At 46.1% G+C, this 20699-nt stretch overlaps 1 protein-coding gene across 3 annotated transcripts in view; it reads left to right on the forward strand.

Annotated features, from left to right (window-relative positions):
* PPFIA2 (PPFI scaffold protein A2) overlaps window positions 1–20699 on the forward strand; it is a 1995062-nt gene that overhangs the window by 1900317 nt on the left and 74046 nt on the right. For all 3 annotated transcript variants that reach the window (XM_085652973.1, XM_085652974.1, XM_085652975.1), the window contains one exon: window positions 1509–1668. In XM_085652973.1, the coding sequence (XP_085509099.1) occupies window positions 1509–1668 (160 nt within the window). The remainder of the gene's footprint in view (window positions 1–1508; window positions 1669–20699) is intronic.

A 20699-nucleotide genomic window follows, 5' to 3' on the forward strand; every position in this document is an offset into this window, starting at 1 on the left:
ATACTTTTCATGCTATTAGTGCGAGAAGCCTGATCTAATCCTTCTCTATTTAGCTAATGTATGTATGTGTATATATATATATATATCAAATCAGTGCCTTTTTTGAGGCTTAGAGCGCCGATTATGCAAAAAAGAGCTGAGAACACTGGCTAGTTTCCAGGATTTAGAAGGAAAGCAGCTCCCTAATATGGAACATTCTACAACACAACCAACACTGCAAATCTGCTCACCTCTAATGTCTGTTTTTCTAGCAGAGTTTTTAAGCACAGTTTCACATAGGGCCTTTATGGGTTTTGGCGGTGCAGGAGCGGGCGGCACACAAACTCCCTGCTCCTGCACTGCTAAACCTCACTGCCGCCTGCCCACCAAATTACGAGTGAAATCGTGGTCCGGCGGGCAGGCAGAGTGGCGGTCCCACGGCAGTGCAGTTTAAAGGCTCATATGTGAGCCTTAATGCTGCACCGCTACAGCGCGTTCCAGCACGGCATGGAATGGGAGGTCCATACCGTGCTGGAACTGGGGGTACATGCATACAGGGGGGCACAACATGTCCCGCCCTGTATGCACCAACATGCATGGGGCCCTGTAGGGCTCTGTTTGATTCATGTCCACCATCAGTATCATGGGGTAAGAACCTCCATGAGAGCGCTAGTGGTCATGAAACTCATATTATGCATGGCAGTGCTGCAGCAGTACCGCTAGCATTTTGTTAGCCCCTGACTGCCGCACCACCGCCAGGGAATGTGGTTCCCTGGTTGTTGCGGCGATCCAATGGTGGTCGGACCACCAAAGTTGTAATAGGGTGGTCAGGCCACCGGTGCAGCGGTGGCCGGACCATCACTGCCGTGCCACCATGAGCTTGGCGGTCCACGGACTGGCAAACTCATAATCAGGCCCATAGTTTTCTGATCAACCACATTAGGAGACAATGTAGAGAAGAAGCGTATTGAGTGAGCTCACCACATGTGGGCTACTTTTCCATTTGCTTAATTCACGATCTTCCACAAAGTGTACCCGCGTCAGTAAATGGCCCTCACATATAATCACAGAAATAGTGCAGCCTTCTCTCAATATTCTCAGTTCTAGGTTCAGACTTATAAATATAATAAAGATAACATTATTTTGTTCTCTAAGAGGCCGTAGTTCATGTACCATTGCAGCTATCTTACATATGTCAGATGTCTGTCCTGATAAGCTTTTTTTTGGAAGAAAGGGGTGACGTCAACTGTGAAACCTATGTTGGTAGAATGATGAAGATTGCCTGAGAAAAGTTGTGAAACGCCCTCGCATATGAAAATAACTCCTGGATTTGGTTTATGACAATTATTCCCACAATGGATTAATTTGCGGAAAAAGATGAAAAGCGCAGAATTCAATTTGTTTTTAAACAATGAGAAAGAAAACAGAGCAGCTGGAGCTCCAGCAACCTTCCACATTAGTTTCTTCAGATGACTATAATTATGAATTTTCATTTACTTTCCACAAAAATACAAAACCTGTGGTGGCAGAGTGATGACAAGAACTTCAGGAGCGGCTCTTCGTGGAGGCGACAGTTCCCGCCGCGGGAGGTCCATGGGATCAGCATGATGCCCGGCTCGTCAGAAACGCTGCCCGCGGGCTTCCGGCTCACCACGACTTCGGGGCGCTCACGAAACATGCCCACTGATGGTAGGAACCGCTGCTGAATTGTATTTTTGTAAAAGAGAGAGCTTGAGAAGTATTTAATCATCTAAACTCCTGATATTAGAGCTGTGAGGGACTCAGACAACTACTGTCAGCGTTTCAGAAAAAGATTTCATCTGGTGCGGTGGAACATGGACTGAATGTTCAGTGGCTTTGAAAGGGAAAGTATTTATAAGGCTAAGAATAGATTTTATATAGGATTATGTTATATTATATTAATAGGGTGTAAACATACAGAATTTGGGCACAAATTAAATCTTACAGTCCACTTGGTAAGGACTGTTTAAGCAAAAGGCACAGACAAGCAAGAGGTCTGACTACTGCAGTACCAGCCAGAACATCATAATATCTACATTGATTTAATCAAATATAATGAAAAATGCTGTGCACTTACTTTTGGGTGTCACTTCTGAAATGAAACTGATGATTTTGTTTCTCTGTGTTTTATGTTGCGTTATCTGAGCTCTGTGCATTAATGCTTCAGTGTGATAAGGCACACAGGTTTGTCTTCTTCTCCCCAAAGGCAAAGAAGGCAAAGCTGGCAGTTTCAAACTGAGAAAAATTGCTAAGTACCCAAAAATAGTTTCTGAGTGCGTCGCATCTTATGGAGTTGTAGTGCACACAGAACACGTGAAAATGAGCGTGTTGTGTTGTATCTAACCATACTATTTTTCTTTCACTTTTCTTCTTTGTGAAGCTACGTTGAAAATGAATTGTACAGGTCTACATTTCGTATGGGCGTGTTGATGTTTTTAACAGCTGTTCCTAGTGTAAAGTTGTTTCTTTGGATTGAAAAGGCAGTATAAGTTTTGGTGAGTGCTCTGCCTGGACCCCTCACCATGGCAGGTCCAGGGAACCCAGCACAAAGTAACAATGACTTCCTGCGTGTACTTGTTCTCACATGGACACAGCCAAGTAAGCCAACGCTTCAGATGAGAAAAGATGCGCACTCAAAATGAAGTATGCACTCTCAATCAAAAAAGATAAGAAATCAAGTAACCACTGTGTTTTTTTTAAAATGTACTCGGCATGTAGTATTCTGAAATAATAAAGAAAAGTAGCAGAACGTTTGCCTTCTGAAAATGTTGCTTTAGGTCCCCGTTACGAATGAGATGGAGCGGTAACCCCGGGGGAAATAACTTCTCTGCCTTATTGCAGGATTTCCCAGGTGTAGGAAGACACCTAATAAAAATCAGAGGCGTTAACGTTCTGGTTCCTCTTGTTAAAAGCAGGAGAATGATGTGCACGGGAACCGCTCCGGAACAGAGAACCGCATGCAGTGTTGACCATTTAAATCCAGGTCCACATGTTATTCCCCATACCAGGACCGAAACCTCGCGATGCCTAGTAAACGTGGCGAGGGATAGGGGTTCCAGCTGGGAACGAGTACTGCAGCCCCGTTTCCCATCAATAATTAGCGGGCTTCTTGCGATGAGCCATACAGGTAATCTTCGATTTGGGTGCTAGTCTCAATAATCAGGGCTGCTGGGCTTGCATTGGTTAGGGCAGTGGTCGAAGTGGGGGAAAAAAAGTAGGGGAACTGTGGGTGGAGCATCAGGAGGCGGGAATAACCAGAGGATTGGGTCAGTGGGCGGAGTCAGAGGTGTGGCTAAAAATAGCAAAACATACCAATTTTTAGTATGTTTGGCATTTCACTGACCAGTTACAGCTTATAACGTTAGTTAATACAGCCATTGGATACATGTTTATTTGAGGTTTAATATATTAGCTTATGACATTAAAATACATTTACAATGTGGGATACGTTTTCAATCACAGAATGTCCCAAATACGCTTATAAGTGGAACCAGGTGCCATTTGTCTCCAACTCATGAGGGTTCTTTCATCAGCACTTCTCCCTTTTTCTAACCATTTCTGAACATAAAATTTGAGTTTAAGTGTTATGACAGGATGCCCCACATGTTGGGAAGCACTGTTCATTCTGAGCCCCTCGGTCCATGCAAAATTGTAGTCCTACGTTTTTTGTGCTTCATGCAACATGTCATGAAGCCTGCATTAGATGCCTCCTGGTTTCCTGTTATTGCATCTAGAAATAGCACTCAAAAATGAAAATATACACCTAAAGCAACCTAGGCCTGTTGATTTTGCAGATGCTTTTAGCACTATCAGATGAATGAGATACAATTATTATATTAGTAGTTTGTGTAATTATTATTCAAGTTAGTTAGCAATGAGAAATGCAAATGCATCAATTCTGAAATTATGAGACTCAAACATTGCTAGAGTCAGAAATAGGCAGTGGTCCTCGGATTATCTCAATCAGTTATTTTCTCCCATTCAGACTACCATCCTCTGCAATCACTATTAGACACCTTCATCCTTTGTCTAACCGCGAGCACTGTAGATGTCTAGAAATACCACTCAACATAGACTGCATGAGGAAGTTCAAGCATGAATCGCAAAATATCCTAGTTTGCAAATGTTTTCCACATAATAATAGCTCTGTCATATTTTCCACATAAAACTTAAATGGCTGCATAATCTGATGGTTTTAACTAAAAGATATTTTTTTTGTACAGAGCATTATATAGTACAAACTTGACCCGAATCGGGTATCAGAGCACTTTAAACAGCACCACAGTTGCATTACATGAGTACACATTCATTTTTGTTAGGCACGGGGAGATTAAGTGAATCGTCATTGCCGAGACTCGAACCCGGTTCCCCAGATTCAAGGTCGACCACGCTAGCAGTTAGGCCAACTCCTCTCCCAACAACAAACGGATAAAAACACGCGGCTTGTGTTGCTGTGAAGTAGAAGGCCCTTTTCAAAGGTTGACTGGTCACCGTTCTCACTGCTGCACTTGTATGTTAAACTGGTGTTAATGAGGCAAAAGCTTTACAGAGACTGTTAGTATGTGTAAAAAAGTCAAAATAATAAAGTATCAGAAAATGTACCACACATTACGCAGCAGCCTTTCTTTGCTGCATAATTTAGCCAACACTGCAACATAATTTTGTCCTCCATTGCTGCATAATTGCAGTGGCCCCAAAGCAGGCAGCACATGTTAAAAGTGCTTGTGCATGAAGCACAGAGACTGTGAAGTGTGCACACTTACAGGTATATATACAGGAATGGTGGCACAGGGCAGCACAGCAAGTTATTTTGCTATGCTGCCCTGTGTCACAGGTGTCCATTTCTGTCTTTTCCCCCTATGCTGGCGCCGTTTCATCAGCCTAGCGCAAATGCAGGCACCCGGTTGCATGCAGGATTTTTTATGTGCAGGAAGGGTCACCTTCCTGCACAAAAACAATCCTGAGAAGCTTTTTCCTCTTTCTATGTGTGCTGCACATATAGAAAGAGAGAACAACTGGGAGAAATAAAGATATTTCTCCTTGCTGTGCCTCCATTGGGGAGGCGTTAGATTTTGATAGATTCCCAGGTTTACAAGTCATTGTAAATCTAGGAAAGCATCAAAATCCACAGGAGTTGCATGGGATCACCCACCACAACACGTCCCTTGTGCAGAGGAAGGAAAAGCGGCGATTTGCACTGTGTCGCATTACTCATACTTATGAAACCATTCAAAGCCATGCAAAGTGGCTATGAGTAGCTTCATAAATATGACTTGGAGATTTGCGTTGTGCATTTACCGCGTTCCGTGGTGCAAACATGATGCAAGGTCCTCGTAAATATGCCCCTTAGTTTGGTGTACTTGCAGGAATTTGACTCATGACAACAAAACTCTTAACATTAGAATAAAAACAGGCACTGGCTAAGCTACTTTTCTCTCACTGTTCATCCATTAGACACACTGCTAAATCCTGCGTCCCATAACTGGGTAACTGCTCCTCCAAGGTCATCACGCATGACAAGGAAGCACTTCCCATGTGGGATCAAAACAGAGATCACACTCTATCAGCTACACAGCCTGCCAGACGTGCCTGCAGGCAAGTGCTGCAGCACCCCCCCACACACAGAGTGGTAAAAGTGCTATATAAATGCTACAATGTTACGCATTACTCTATCTGCACGTTTTGCAAATTGCACTCCGTGCAAGGTTTCTTGGCTTCGATGTATTCCTGTTTCACAGCTGGGCTGAGAAAGATAACATTGATTTGACCAATACCATTTTATGATGATAAATAATAGTGAGTTTCAGGTAAAACGGCACCGTAATTCCACCGACCATATTTAAGCTTAGACACAATGCGCTACAAACTTACAAGCAGACCCAATTTGCAGTGCTAATACTAGCACTACAGATCCCAGAATGCATTTATTGCTTATACTAATGCAGCTGGACTAGTTACCATTATTTCCCGGTGGGCCTACCTGTAAATACATTTGATTACAGGCTACTGCTGGTCTCCCTAAGCAAGTGAGGGTGACTATGAGTATCACAAACCGCGGCCAAGATGTATTAGGAAAGCAGTGCGTGTCCCAGAAGGACAGCAGAAGATGTCACTCATCTGATTTATGGTGATACAGCAGCATAAAAGGGCGAAGGAGTTACGGATTATAAAGCATACTTGTCTAAATTAAAATTAGAAATTATGCGGTATAACACAGTGCATCCTGTGACATTATTAGTTTCCCATGCTGTTATTTTTACACTAATGAATTTTGCCAGGGTGTAAATTTCACCAAGTTAGTACCAGTGTAATATAATCCGAACGCTGCAATCAGTAACTAAAGTTGATTGGTTAAGCTCTCCAAGATGTCTAACACTTGACGACACCACATTGGGCGCTTAAGAATCTCACATCGGCTCGAGCTAGAAACAAAATTGTTTGGGTCACAGCTGTATATTATGCCTGAGATGGTCAATTATTATGCAAGTGCAGCATATTCATATTTATGAGGGAAATCTCCTCAGCAGCACAATCACATACTTCCAGTAGCCAGCAAAAATGAACTGGATTGAGTAGTAATGTAGTTGACCTCGACTTTATATCCCGGGCAGGTTGAACTATGCAATTCTGTGGGGGTGTTTTTTCGCATTAATTATGGATTGGCCACATCATCCATAACTTGCAGATTTTATCAAAACAAAATTCTGTTTCTATCGGGAACGCATCACAATTTACTAAAAAAATACGCAACGTGTTGGCGTACATGGGGGGGCTTTGCAAAAGTTGACTGGTCACCTTTTAATTGTCTATTTCAGTATTTGAGTGCTACACGGTTAGGAAGGAGGTGGAACCTTTTCCAAGTATTAACATGCACAAAAAGACATAATAATGTATATGTGCCGTTTTACACCGCATAACGTAACGTGCCTTTTCTTGTTGCATAAATTAGTCAACCCAGTTGCATAATTTGGTTCATCATTGTCACATAATTCCAGTGGTCCTGTCTATATCCCACGGTGAATGAACACAGTCCCATATACAGATCTGCAAATTTTTAGCTGGTTTGTAATTAGCAGATAAACACCCACGTTAAAGGGAATTTTACTCCACACAACCCAAGTCGGGGCCCAACAATCTATGGACACAGAGTAGCTGCGATCTATGCCCAGATCCGAACAGCTGCAAGTGGGCAGACAGATCACATGACGGTTGTGGGTCAAGCAGGAAAATCACGGATTACAACCTTAATGGGATCCGTGGAATACTATGCATATGAACCTTTGAATAAAGAGCAATCAACCCAAAATGTCAGCAAATAATTTCAGTGTGTGGCCCATTTTCACTCCCTCACTTAATATCAGTCTCCCCACGCCTCCTTAAACCTTTCATAAACTATGTCTATTCTGATGGCCCTCGCGAGTTGACCGGCAGTTTTTTCATGTTATTTTAAACTTACAAAGCTGCTGTTTTTGAATTGTTAAACACCTCAAATGTTATATGTGATTATCTTCATGGATGTACTTGTGCATATAATGCCAGCTCCTATAACTTTGCTCTGTATTTTGATTCATATTTGTTGGTTCCCTGGGGCAATGCAGGCCAGAGTGCCGAATTGGGTTTTTACTAAATTTATCAGTTGCATGCATACAAAGACATTATATAAGTGGGTTAGTGAGAGGCGAACATGGGAAACATGCCGTTAGGGTAAATTACATATTTACAGGTTGCTCCTGCTGACGCACAGTTTGGTAAGAGGGAAGAGAGGGATTCCCAAGTTATCGGTTGTCAGTAGGTGAGTTCTCAAGCCTGAAGAATGAAGTTAGAGGGATGACTACCCACATGTTGGCAAGGCGAGAGCTCCACAAAAGGGGCTCAAGCAGGCTGGAAGACCAAAATAAGTGGTTTGGGGGAAACAAAAGACAAAGCATAATATGCGATGGGAGACGCTCACACTTGCACACCTTATTTGGGCAATGTTACAAGCATCTACATGAAATTCCTGGGAACACACCTTATGAGAGAGACCTGAATATCCTTTCCAACGAGGGCATAATTTGGGCTTATATTCCAAGTGTGACTTTAGGGGGCGCAGTGCAAATATAGCAGGAATCGGTAACACTGTGGCTGCCTATGCTATCTGTCACTGATATGGCATTGTAGAGATTTGGTGGCCACAGACGACTTTCCAAATGGTCTGAGGTTTCCATCCCACAGTGCATCAGTTTTGGCTGGTAGAAATGTCAGCACTGGCGCTTCATTTCTATTCTGCACCATGACCAACTTCAACTAGCATTTACAATGCAATAGGTCTCGCATTTGCGAGGATTTGAACTATTGGTATTGTAAATGACAATGCCTTTAATATATGTTTAAAAAACCTGCAATACTAAAAGATTTTGTCATTTACAATACCAATAGGTCAAAGTTTTAAAAATACGACACCTATTGCATTGTAAATGCTTGTTTTTTTAAAGCGCCATGGTTTGGGCAAAGTCTGCCAGGAGTTCTGCAACAGAGTGCTTTTCCTTTCCTTTTGGCGTAGTCAGTCTGTGTGAGCCGAAAATAAAGGGCAGATGAGGTCAAGGGTGGTGCCTAAAATTCATCCTGTTGTGACTATTGTATTGGTCACAGTGGGGGCAGGCAGGGGGCCTCCTCACAAAATGAGGTGTAAATCGCACTCTAGCTACAGGGCCACCAAAGGTAGCCGTTCTCGCTGCTGTTTTTTTTTTTTTTTTTTTAAACTTTATTTATGTTTGAAAGCAAAAAAACAATACAGAGATCTCAGTAGTGTGTACAATAGACTTCAGTGTGAGATATACATTACGACAATTCCGTTCCTTAGACCATGAATAACACATAAGCAAGGCTCCAGGCAGCAAGGACCCACCAACCATCACAGCAATCCCACCCGTCCGAACCCAAACAGGAATACCTTAGAACAGTGACCCTCCACTCGCTCTTCTATGCCACCTATAACTGTGACCTTCATATTTGCAATAGCCAATCCATGCGCAGCCCACGACTCCGGACCCGAAGCGAGGAGACCCACAGCGCTGCACCCACCCCATGGCCTCCCCGAATGCGCAACTCCGCTGTGTATAACCTATTCAACCCCTGAGGGCACTATCCCCGAGCTGGAGTGTGATTGAGAGGGGCTCGGCAGATTCGCGATATATGTTTTATATGGGCCCCAGATGTCTTTGGGACGGGCCACGGTGGGGAGGAGACTGGAGTAAATCTCGCTTTTCGTGTTGCAGAAAGCCATGGCCGTAAGCCATGCCTTAGTCGTGGGAGCTGTTCTATCACCCCAACGCCTAGCAATTTCCCGCTTGGCTAACAGAAAGCCCAGAGACGCAAGCCTCCGAACTGTCTTGGGGAAATTTACCGTATAGCCCAGCAACGCAACCTCAGGAGTGGGAACCAACGCAAGCCCCAACATCTCCTCTAGGATTTTGTGCACCTGCGTCCAGTATGATTGCAATCTTGCACATGTCCAGGTCATGTGTGCAAAGTCAGCATGAGGTGCAGGGCATTTCCAGCATGTGTGAGGCCGCGTGGGATTAATGGAATAGAGTCTATCTGGGGTCATATAGCTGCGGTGGAGAAACTTATAGTGCAGAAGTTTATGACGACTATTGAGCGATATCATGTTAGTGACCTTGCAGCAAGCGGACCACTGTTCGTCCGTAATAGGCCACCCAAGTCCGCCTCCCAAGCCGCCCGCAACTGGTCATCCGCACAAGGAACCAGTGCAGCACATGTCCTGTACAGTTTAGAAATAATGTGTGCCCCTGTACCCTTGTCAATGAGGAGAGTGAGGGGTTCAAAGGAAGCCGGCTCGAGGGGGAATCCCTTAATTTCCGACCTAACCGTAAAGTAAAGCCGGTTGAGGATGAATTTGTCCATGAAAGTGGCCTCGCCGAATCGTGCCTCTTCCGATACCGAGAATATGTGCCCCCCCCCGGGTATAAATCCCCAATCTTGGTTAGGTTAAACTTCGTTAAAGTGCGTTGCACAAGTTTCTCGCCTGTGCCCGGCAACCAACCTGCATTGGGAAGCGGGAGAGAAGAGGAATATAGAAAGGGCTGGTCCAAGTAGCTGGTGGTGGACACCGTTTGAATATCCACTGGACTCCTAGGGACGCCCTTGGGCAATACAGCCGACAAGCGACTTGGAAGAACAAAATCCACCTCCGAACGAAGAAATGGGATCCGTGCGTCAGGGTGGTACCAGGCATAGGCGTGTGCACACTGAGCGACCAGATAGTATAAATACAAATCCGGTACTCCAAAGCCGCCCCTGTCATGCGGGAGCGTGAGAATCTTCCAACGGATCCGGGGGTGTTTTCCGCCCCAGACCAGTCTAATCAAATGGGACCTTAGGGTGGCGAAAAAGTTTTGGGTGAGGGGAATGGGGATATTATTAAAAAGATACAAAAATTTAGGAAGCACTATCATTTTTATAATGGCGATTCTGGCCGCCATGGAGAGCGGAAGCCGCAGCCACCCGTCCACCTGCGCCTCAAGATTCGCAACCGCGCAGCCATAGTTGAGGCGGATAATTTCGTCCGTGCTCAGGTGTATATGTATGCCGAAATATCGTACCGAGTCGGAGCACCACTCCAGCGGAAACTCACACTGCCACGGGGAGGTGCCGCTAGTCAGCGGGAAAATTATAGACTTATGCCAGTTGATGCCCAACCCCGAATGGCGACCAAAGCGAAGAATTTCCTGTATCAGGGGGGCAAGGTTTACCTGTGGCTCCCTGACATACAGTATGGTGTCGTCCGCATAGAGGGAGACCAGCAAGGGACCCGTCCGAAACTGGAGACCCCTGTGGAGATGTCGCTCCTGAAAGTGCCTGATTAGAGGGTCCATGGCAAGTATGAACAACAGTGGCGATAGCGGACAGCCCTGGCACGTGCCTCGGGTAAGAGCGAATGGGCGGGACAGGGTGCCGTTAATACGCAGGCGTGCCATGGGACGGCTATAGAGGAGCCGCGTGGTGGCGATGAAGCCAGCTGGCATGCCCATTCGATGCAATACGGAAAGAAAAAAAGGCCATTCTAAGGAGTCAAAGGCTTTTTCGGTGTCGAGGAGAATAGCCGCCGTGGGTGTGTCAGGATTTATTCTGTGTAATACTGTGAATAGCGTCCGCAAATTTAATGATGTCGAACGATGGGGTATGAAGCCAGATTGGGCGGGCGCTATGATAAATTCCATCAATTGTGAAAGTCTGTTGGCCACTATTTTGGCAAGAATCTTATAATCGATGTTTAATAGGGAGAGGGGCCTATATGATCCACACAACCCAGGGTCCTTGTTCGGCTTCGGGAGCAGAACTATGACCGCCTCACTAAGGGTAGGCGCGAGGGTCTCCAGCTGCAAGGCCTACGCATACACCTCAATGAGCTTGGGCGCGAGGAGATCGGAAAAGGCCTTGTAAAAATCCCCGGATAAACCATCGAGGCCCGGGGCCGAGGAGCTCCGAAGTGCCTTAATCGCCCCTCGAACCTCAGTCACCGTTATGGGTTCTGCCATGAATTCCTGCATTCCCTTGTCAAGGAATACTAGCACGATTTCCGATAAGTAGGCCTTCCGAGGAGCCGAGGCACCGCTCTTCTTGGTCGTGTATAATGCCGAGAAGTAGGCCAGGAACTCGTCCCGAATCTCGGCGGGCGTCGTGCGGAGTGTGCCGTCCTCGCCCCTAACCTCAGCTATAAAGGACTTATTATACGGCGGTCGCAGAGCCTGCGCCAACGTGCGCCCCGGTCTGTCCCCCTCACCGTATCTGCGTGCGGTGTGGTATTTTCCTAGATACAGGATCTCCCTGTCTGCGGCCTCCCGGTAATCTGACAGGAGGCGCAGACGCCTAGTAAACACGTCGCCAGACGGAGCCCGCCTCGCCTCAGCGTCCACCGAGTCTAGCTGGACCTCCAGTTGAGTGATTGTCGTGCGCAACGCCTTTAGGACCCCAGCATGTTTAGCTATGCAAATCCCCCTAATGTATGCCTTAAACCCCTCCCAAAGCACGGCCCAAGAGTCTACCGAGCCGGTGTTATTCGTAAAATAGTCCTCAATCGCTTCGGAAACCTCGTGGACGAAGAGATCGTCTAGAAGCGCTCTCTCGGGGAATCGCCATTGTCACTCAAAACCTTCGGGCCGTGGAACGTCCAAACCCAGTAAGACTGGAGAATGATCTGAGTATGTTCTAGGGAAAGTCTTCAGCGTGCGAAACCAGGGGGACAGGCCCGGGGAAAGGAGCCAGTAGTCAATCCTGGTCCAAGTGTTGTGTTGACCCGAGAAGTGAGTGTAATCAGTGGTGCCTGGGTTGCGCCTGTGCCATATGTCTGTCAGGGAAAATTGGTGGCAGAGGTCTAAGAGAGCGCGCCGCGCCCTAGGCTTAGAGTCAGTGGCCTCCGAGGTACTGTCCAACCCCACATCGAGCAATAGGTTGAAATCGCCGCCAATTAGGAGCCTGGCCGGTTCAAGGGTTGCGAGCTGGGCGGCAAGCGCGTGGAAAAACTCTGGGGAATCAGTGTTAGGAGCATACACACACACAAGAATAATCCCGTGGTCCATTAACACCCCTCTCACTATGCAGTATCGCCCCTCTCTGTCCCCTAGAAACTGCTGGCAATGAAACGGGACTCTCTTATGAATCAACACTGCAGCACCTCTAGAATAATTACTGAAATTGGAAAAGTACCTGTGTGTGCCCCAGGATGCCGCAAAGCGGGCGGTGGTTGAGGAGTGCAAGTGTGTCTCTTGAATAAAGGCAATGTCCACTCGGTGCCGATTTAAATAATGTATCACCTGTTTGCATTTACGCTGGTTATTCAGGCCCCTAACGTTCCAAGACATTAACGATAGGTTGATGGGGTTTTCATTCAAGCCTATTTGAGCCATGGAAAACCGCAGAGCAAGCAGTAGGAGACAGAAAGCAGTCGTATCATCATATAGCAGCAAGTTCAACAGACACCAATCAATGTTAATGAGATCAAAACAACCTACCCCTACCCCCCACCCAGCCAGATCACGAAAACGTGAGTCGAACCCAAACCTGCAAACAAAAAGAAAAGCTCCAAACAGCATCGCCAGTTGCAATCAAACAGTAACAAGCGGAGCATCATAACCAAAAGTAGTCCCAGCGGTTTCCACCAAAGGGGGGTGACAACGACACGACATCAACCCAGCACTACATAATAGTTGTACAAAAAGTGTTCCATAGTCCCCATGTAGCAAGAGTTTAGGAGGAACGAAGCCTGGACGTAGGCGCCATCTCACCCAACCCCAGAGCCCGCAAACAGGTCCTGGCTGGCCGCTGATCCACTGCGTGGGGGAGACTGCCCACCCCCATCCCCCCCGGGAGGGCTTTTATGCGGCTTGTACGTGCGGCAGAATTCCTGCACCTCAGTAGGATTGTCAAAGAGCCTAACCCGGCCGTCAATCTCAACCCGCAGCCGGGCCGGGTAGAGCATGCCATACTTTAGGCCGTGATTGCGGAGCGCAGCCTTCGCCCCCACGTACTTCCGTCGGGCCTCCTGGACCATAGCGGTGAAATCAGGGTAGAACGAGAGTCTCGAGCCTTGCCAGGTTATATCACCTTTCTCCCTAGCCAGACGCAGGGCCGTGTTGTGGTAAATTTAAATTACCTAGACTTAATTTATGCGGTAAAATACAATACGAATAACTCAGTAAAAATAAGATGCAGAATCCGTGGTATTCGAGGGTATAATAGGGTATTTATTCCTTACAAAGGAATGATGGTTCGAACCAGGCAATCGAGTTCCGTCACCACGAAGGTTCAGGAAGGGATCAGCAATACATTATTGACAGGTTATGGCATATATAGTAATGCATTACAGTAAAGACAGATGCAGGAGGCGTAACAACTGATAAGAATACACATACGTAATAGAAAAGGCGTTACAATAGGCGTGCATAGAGGCGTATACTAAAAACGTCATTATGATGGTGACACAAATGGGTGGATCCATAAGAGAATCCTGCAAAGTCAGCAAAAATACATGGCAGAGATGCGCGCGCAGCCGCATGACGTGTGATTGACGTGTAACTAGAGGGTGAAGGGAACTTGACATTTAGCCCTACATGAGGAGACAGAAGTCTGGGGTGTCAGGACAACCTAGTCTTAAATCATATTGTGAGGGACCCTTTTCCCCGAACCCTAAACCCTCCCGTGTACCACCCGGATTACCTCCTTTACGGAGTTCTCCCTTCCCGGACACGCCAAACGATATGATCTCCAAAGAGTCCGTGACAACGACGACCCCGCCCCTCTCTCTCTTACAGGGTCCAATCCGATGTGACGACAGACCGGAAGGATTCGACCGGTACCCCGGAAGTCCCTCCCCCTCCCCGGTGGACGACCACAGAAAAGACGGAATTGAGAAGAACGAAGGAGTCGGAAGATCGTGGCAGGAACTCTCGACTGGCGATACGGAGGAAGGAGAAGACGGAAGTGGGGACCTCGAGGAATGGTCGGAAGACTGGTGGAGTCCTCCGGAGGTAGCTGAAGAGCGGCCGTAACTCAAAGGAGAGTTACGGCGGAGCGTGTGAGTACCTTCCCCCATATTCTAGCTCGCTAGGTACGCTGTGTAAAACCATAGAAGCCTCCTTGTATATAGACTCCCTCACTTCTACAGTCACGTCCAACCCCCTTGTAAATACTATACAGCACTGTTGACACTATAAGTCCTATTTCTCACAAACCCTTTCCGAGCACCCTCAGTCTTATCCTTTTTCCTCCTCGACCCATTTCTTTCCCCCCCCCCCTCACGGTCCGTTTCCTCTTCATCACATTGTGGGTCTCGGGGACGGTATCTTCCGCAGAATCCCTGCAGGACTGACGGCTCCTCTGTTTGTTTTTCTTTCGGTCCTCCGAGGAACACCTACCCCGGTCTACCACCGCCGAAGAGTTCCAAGAGCGGGAAGCGTACCAGAAACCCCGACAACGACGACCGAGACGAGAACCATCACCCCGTTACCCGTGACTCTCAACCCTATACTGGAACTTGTGTATATTAAAGAAACGCACTATAGCCCACTATATCTGGCCTCCTCGTCTGTTATTCCAGCCCGCCACATCCCCACGATCACACATATCTAATATCTTGTGTTTAAGGAACTATATTATCTAGAAGGAAAGGTCTTCTCGGACAGATCCTATTCTATACTGACTGTTAGTGCGTGTACAAGCGTCTAAGTGTCTACATGGGATGCGAGGGGGGCATGGGCCTACCATGGTAACGAGAGTCATGAATTACTTGCACGGAGACAGTAAGGCCGGGCCCTTTGCTCTGCAGCTAGAGGGATGTTTACCTACGCTACGTAGACAGGAATGCATTTCTTGAGGAGCGAAACAGATAACTTGAAGGCTGAATACAGTTTTGGCAGGCAACAGGCCGGGCTAGGCACCGTTAGCCGTGCAGGAAGTAAGACAAGGTTCATGGATACAGATGCAGGTCCAGGCTGGAGCATTCAGAGGCAGAAGCAGGAAAAGGCTCGATGGCAGAATTCAGGGCCTACCTTGCCAGAGCTGGAAAACGAGAAAAGTATACCATATAAAGACGGTGGCAAGGCATACTTAGGAACGGAATATCTGGCCCATTCATGGCAGATATGAAAGAGTACATATTAACGTTGGACACAATTGTATTTGCGTCTTCATAGCTTGAAATGGAGGGAACATACATGTACTTGTAGCATGTACATGGAGCCGTTGGGGTCTAGATAGGGGACACAATTGACCATAAAAATTCATATTTCCTCATTCCCTCCTTGTCCCCTACGGACCCTCATGAAATATCGATCTTCAGGAATCCATCAATCTGTTCATGTAACATCATTTGCTCTTCTTTCTTCTTCCGGGATCTTGAATGAAAACTTGAACGTGGAATACACGATGTGGCACACAGGCCGCAAATCGCTGGTCCACATTGTAGACATAGGCAGCAACTGAATACTATGAGAAGGCCAATACCTAGGAAGGATAGGACCTTCCATCCCCAGGCTGATAACACGCTCCAGAACCAACCGGACCATGTCCAGTTGCCTGCATTCTGATGTATCTGGTTTGCAATCTTGTGAAGACGAGTTATGGCTTTATATACGGATGGCGCGTTTTCTGGGATGAAAACACAGCAACTTGATCCGATGACCCTACAAGCTCCGCCCCTATCTGCTAGGATGACGTCAAGGACAAGACGATTTTGGAGAACAACAATCCGCATCGCAGACTGCTCCTCTGTTAAGTTGCCTAGGGCAGAGGTAGTTTCATTCACTACTGCTTCAAGGGTTCTGGTTAATCTACGTATCAGTTTACTGTTTGAGACAACACCTATGTAAGGAAAGAGACCTTTATTGAAGTCTGTATATTGTTCCCATGCTGTTTCGGTGTAGTCAACAATCGGGGTATCTCTCTGGGGTCTATGGTGTACTAGATTGGTATTTCTATGATAATCAGGAGGGGCTAGGAAAACAGGTGGCAGAAGGAATGCAATGTAACAGGTACCATCCCAATCTAGGGATAGGCGTATATATGCGGTGTGACCACAGATGAAGTAGGAGTGACGGGAAGCTCTAAATGTAGACTTGCCTTTATCCCTGAATTCGATCACAGTAGTACATTTACTATGACCCAGGTGTACTGAACCATTCTTTCTTACACAGAATTCACCTTTGACTGGTAATACGGACATAGCAGGCAAGACTAGTGTAGTTTCAGATTCAACATTTAGAATCATGAGGTTAAGTGTAAAATTACCTAATCCATATACTTCATTTTCTAGGTCAGTTCCTGTTCTTTTGGGAAGTCCCTCCTTGTTGGGATAACAGGCTTTAAGCAAAACTAAGTTCAGGTTTCCCCATACCCAGTTGCTCTGGTAAACTACGGTGTTTGAATCTAAAGAGTTAATCAAACTAAACCATTCTCCACAGGAACCATTGTGTGTGAACGGATATGGAAAGAGAGGCAGAACTCCTTTGTATTTCTGATAGGGAGGGAGTCGGCCACATATCCAACAATTTGTAGCATTGCTGGTCTGGTGGGAATGATGTAACATACTGATGAATGTGTTGTTGCGCAGCGCAAATCTATAGGACAACTCATGTGGAGGTAGTTCACTAAAAGAATGTTCGGCAGTAACATTGTAAGCACGCTTGAAAATAGGATAGTACATATGTAACAGTATACTTGCAGCAATAATAAAAAGACTTAGGAAAAACATAATCAACAATGTCACTATACAGTGACTATGAAGTGATTTACAGTATGCATGTTTCTTGAGCTGTTTCTGTCTATTTTTCTCTCTCATTCGATCTAGAGGATACATGTCAAAGACTTAATTCAACCGATTCACCTTGGAGAGGACTTAAACAATCGAATTGTCTGACTTGCTAGACCTTAGTTTCAGTTTATAGTTTTGAGATTCGGTCAGTTCAACCAGGGGGAGTTTTGAATCAGTCTCTGGAAGGGGGCAGGGCTGAGAGTACAGATCGGCTGGTAGTCCATGAAATTTCTTGATATGACTCGAGTGTAACCAACCCTGGCGACCTTCGACCTTCACTGCTGTCCTCGTCGTTAGGAGAACCAGCTTCGGTTGTAGCCAGCGAGGCTCCAACGGGCTCCTCCTGTCGAAATTTCTGACGAAAACGAGATTTCCCGGAACTACTTCATGGGGCTTTACCTCGGTGTTGTCGGGAAAGGCTGCAGCTACCTGTGAACGGCAAGATTGTAGTGCAGACATCAAGGAAGCAAGGTAATCTGTCAGCATATTACAATCAACATCAGTTATTTTACGAGGTATAGGCGTCCCCCACATATTTGGTGGCCTACCGAAGACCACCTCGTACGGGGATAGCCCTGTGCGAGAATGTGCTACCATTCTCATGTAAAATAGTGCAACCGGTAAGGCTACTATCCAGTCGACACCTTTCTCTCTACAGATTTTAGAAAGTCGTATTTTCAGGGTCTGATTATGACGCTCCACGAGACCTGCTGCCTCGGGATGTCGGACACAGTGGAATTTCCATTGATAGCCTAACCAGAGTGAAATGTGTTTCATTAGCTCGGATGAGAACGGCTGGCCATTATCTGTGTACACGATACGGGGCAAACCATATCGTGGGAAGAATTCACGAACTAATTGTTTGGCAGTAGTCGGGGCAGTGTAATCTGAAACGGGATACGCCTCTGTCCAACGGGAAAGAGCGCATACAACTACGAGGACATATTTGAATCCTCGACATCGTTCCATCTGGATATAATCCATCTGGAGGACTTCAAAAGGGGGATCGGGTCGTTGAAATCCACCCTGCTCTACAGGTACGCCTTTACCTGGGTTTAACTGACAACAAATCATACAAGTTCGGACTTTCTGTTTGGCTGCAGCTCGTAAGTGTTTATTGAACCAAATGTGTTGAATACTGTCTAACATAGCTTTTTCTCCTAGATGTGCTGGACTATGTATTGTGTTAATGATAACTTGAACCATTGAGTCGGGGAGAAACCATATAGATTTCCCCTTCGTCATCCATCCCTGATCGGTTTGGATCCCTCCTAATTCAGTCCATTTCTTTATTTCCTCTGGTGTAGCATGTGTCTGTATGTCAATTACATCAAGAGCGGGATCCTTAACTGTCATACAGTGGGTCGGCGTTGGAACTATTGTCTTTGTCAAGTCAGTTGCATGAGTCTGATTCTGTGCTGTTTGCTTAGCTGTTCGGTCTGCTAGGTCGTTACCCTGGGAAATAATATCGGTGATTTTTGTATGGGCTTTGCACTTCATGATAGATATCGAAGTAGGTAGATGTATTGCATCTAATAGAGCTTGAATGAGGGGACCGTGTTGAATGTTGGCACCGTGAGAAGTCAAATAACCTCTCTCTCGCCAAAGGACTCCGAAGTCGTGTACGACTCCGAAAGCATAACGTGAATCTGTGTATATGTTAACTTTTCTATTCTTGGCTTGAATACAGGCTTGTGTCAGAGCAATAAGCTCTGCTGCTTGAGCTGTTAATGTGTCAATACAATTTGTTTCAATGACTTCGGTGTCTGTCGTGACTGCATAGGCGGCCACTAACTTTCCTGTACTTGTTCTCATACATGAACCATCTACATAAAGTGTCAGGTCTGGATCTGGTAATGGGACATCTGTCAAGTCTTGTCTGGGTTTCGTCGTAATAGTAATGACTTCAATACAATCATGTGCCAGTGGGTCTGTTCCACTTAGTGGCAAAAGTGTGGCAGGATTTAATGTACTACAACGTCTGATTTCTCTGTGGGGCTGAAACAATGTGAGTTCGTAACCTGTCAGTCGTGCTATAGTCAAGTGTTGTGTCTGTGTCCGGTTCAAGAGAACCTCTACTGCGTGTGGTACTTGTACTGTCAATTGATGTCCTAATACTATGGAATCGCTTTGTCTAATCGCTAGAGCTGTCGCTGCAACTGATTTCAGGCACGAAGGAAGAGCCTGAGCTACGGGATCTAATGTGCTAGAAAAGTAAGCACACGGCTTGTGTGATCCTGCTTGTTCCTGCGTGAGTACTGACAAAGCAGTACCTTCACGTTCTGTAACAAAGAGTGTAAAAGGCTTACTGTAACATGGTGTCGCTAAAACAGGTGCTTGGCATAAAGCTTTCTTTAAGTCTTCAAAAGCTTGTGTATGTTCTGGAGTCCAAGGGAGGACAGTCGATGTCGCTGCCTCCTGGGTTGTCAACTGAATGAGTGGTTTAGCTAAAAATGCATATTGGGGAATCCACTGCCTGCAGTATGAAGTGAGGCCTATGAAGGCCCGTACCTCCTTTTGTGTCTTGGGTGGTGGCATGTTTACAATTAACTGGATACGATCAGGTGTGAGCTGTCTCCCCCATTTGGACAGCAAGTGCCCTAGGTACACAACTTGCTGGGCACAAAATTGCAGCTTTGAAGGGGACACCTTGTGCCCCTTGTCGGCTAAGAAATGTAAAACCGTCAGTGATGCTTTTTCACATTCGGGTTCGCTTCGGGCGGTGATCAGCAGATCATCGACATACTGAAGCAGTGCAGTGTTAACAGGCATGTGGATACTGTCAAGTTGTCTTTTCAGTGCCTGGCTGTAGATACTAGGACTTTCTGTAAATCCTTGAGGTGCGCGTGCGAATTTAAAACTTCGTCCATTTAAACTGAATCCGAACAAATATTGGCTTTCCGGATCGATTGGGACGCTGAAGAAGGCGTTCTTGAGGTCAATTACAGTAAAGAACGTTGCCTCTGAATCAATAGCTGTCAGTAATGAAGAGATATCTGGGACCACGGGGTATTGTGGTACAATGCATTTATTTAATTCTCGCAGATCAATAACTAATCGATATACTGGGGGTGCTTTTGGATCAGTTCGTTTAAGAATCGGAATAATCGGAGAATTACATACATTGGAGTCGGTTTCTACAACCACTCCTTGTGCAATAAGCTCGTCAATGATTTGCAGTAAAGCCACTACAGCATCTGGCGGTAACTTGTATTGTCGCATTCGTGGTAGTACCACTCCTGTTTTGAGTGTAACTCGATATGGTGTGATGTGCATACAACCTACATCAGTGGGGCCTTGTGCCCATAAGTGTGCAGGTAGATTCTGTAACCGGTGATCCATGTCTCTAGACACGTAGTGACCTTTAAAGTCACGCAAAAATAGTCGTACT

This window comes from Triturus cristatus, chromosome 4_1 (genome assembly GCF_964204655.1).
Source record: "Triturus cristatus chromosome 4_1, aTriCri1.1, whole genome shotgun sequence".
Taxonomy (NCBI): Eukaryota; Metazoa; Chordata; class Amphibia; order Caudata; family Salamandridae; genus Triturus; species Triturus cristatus.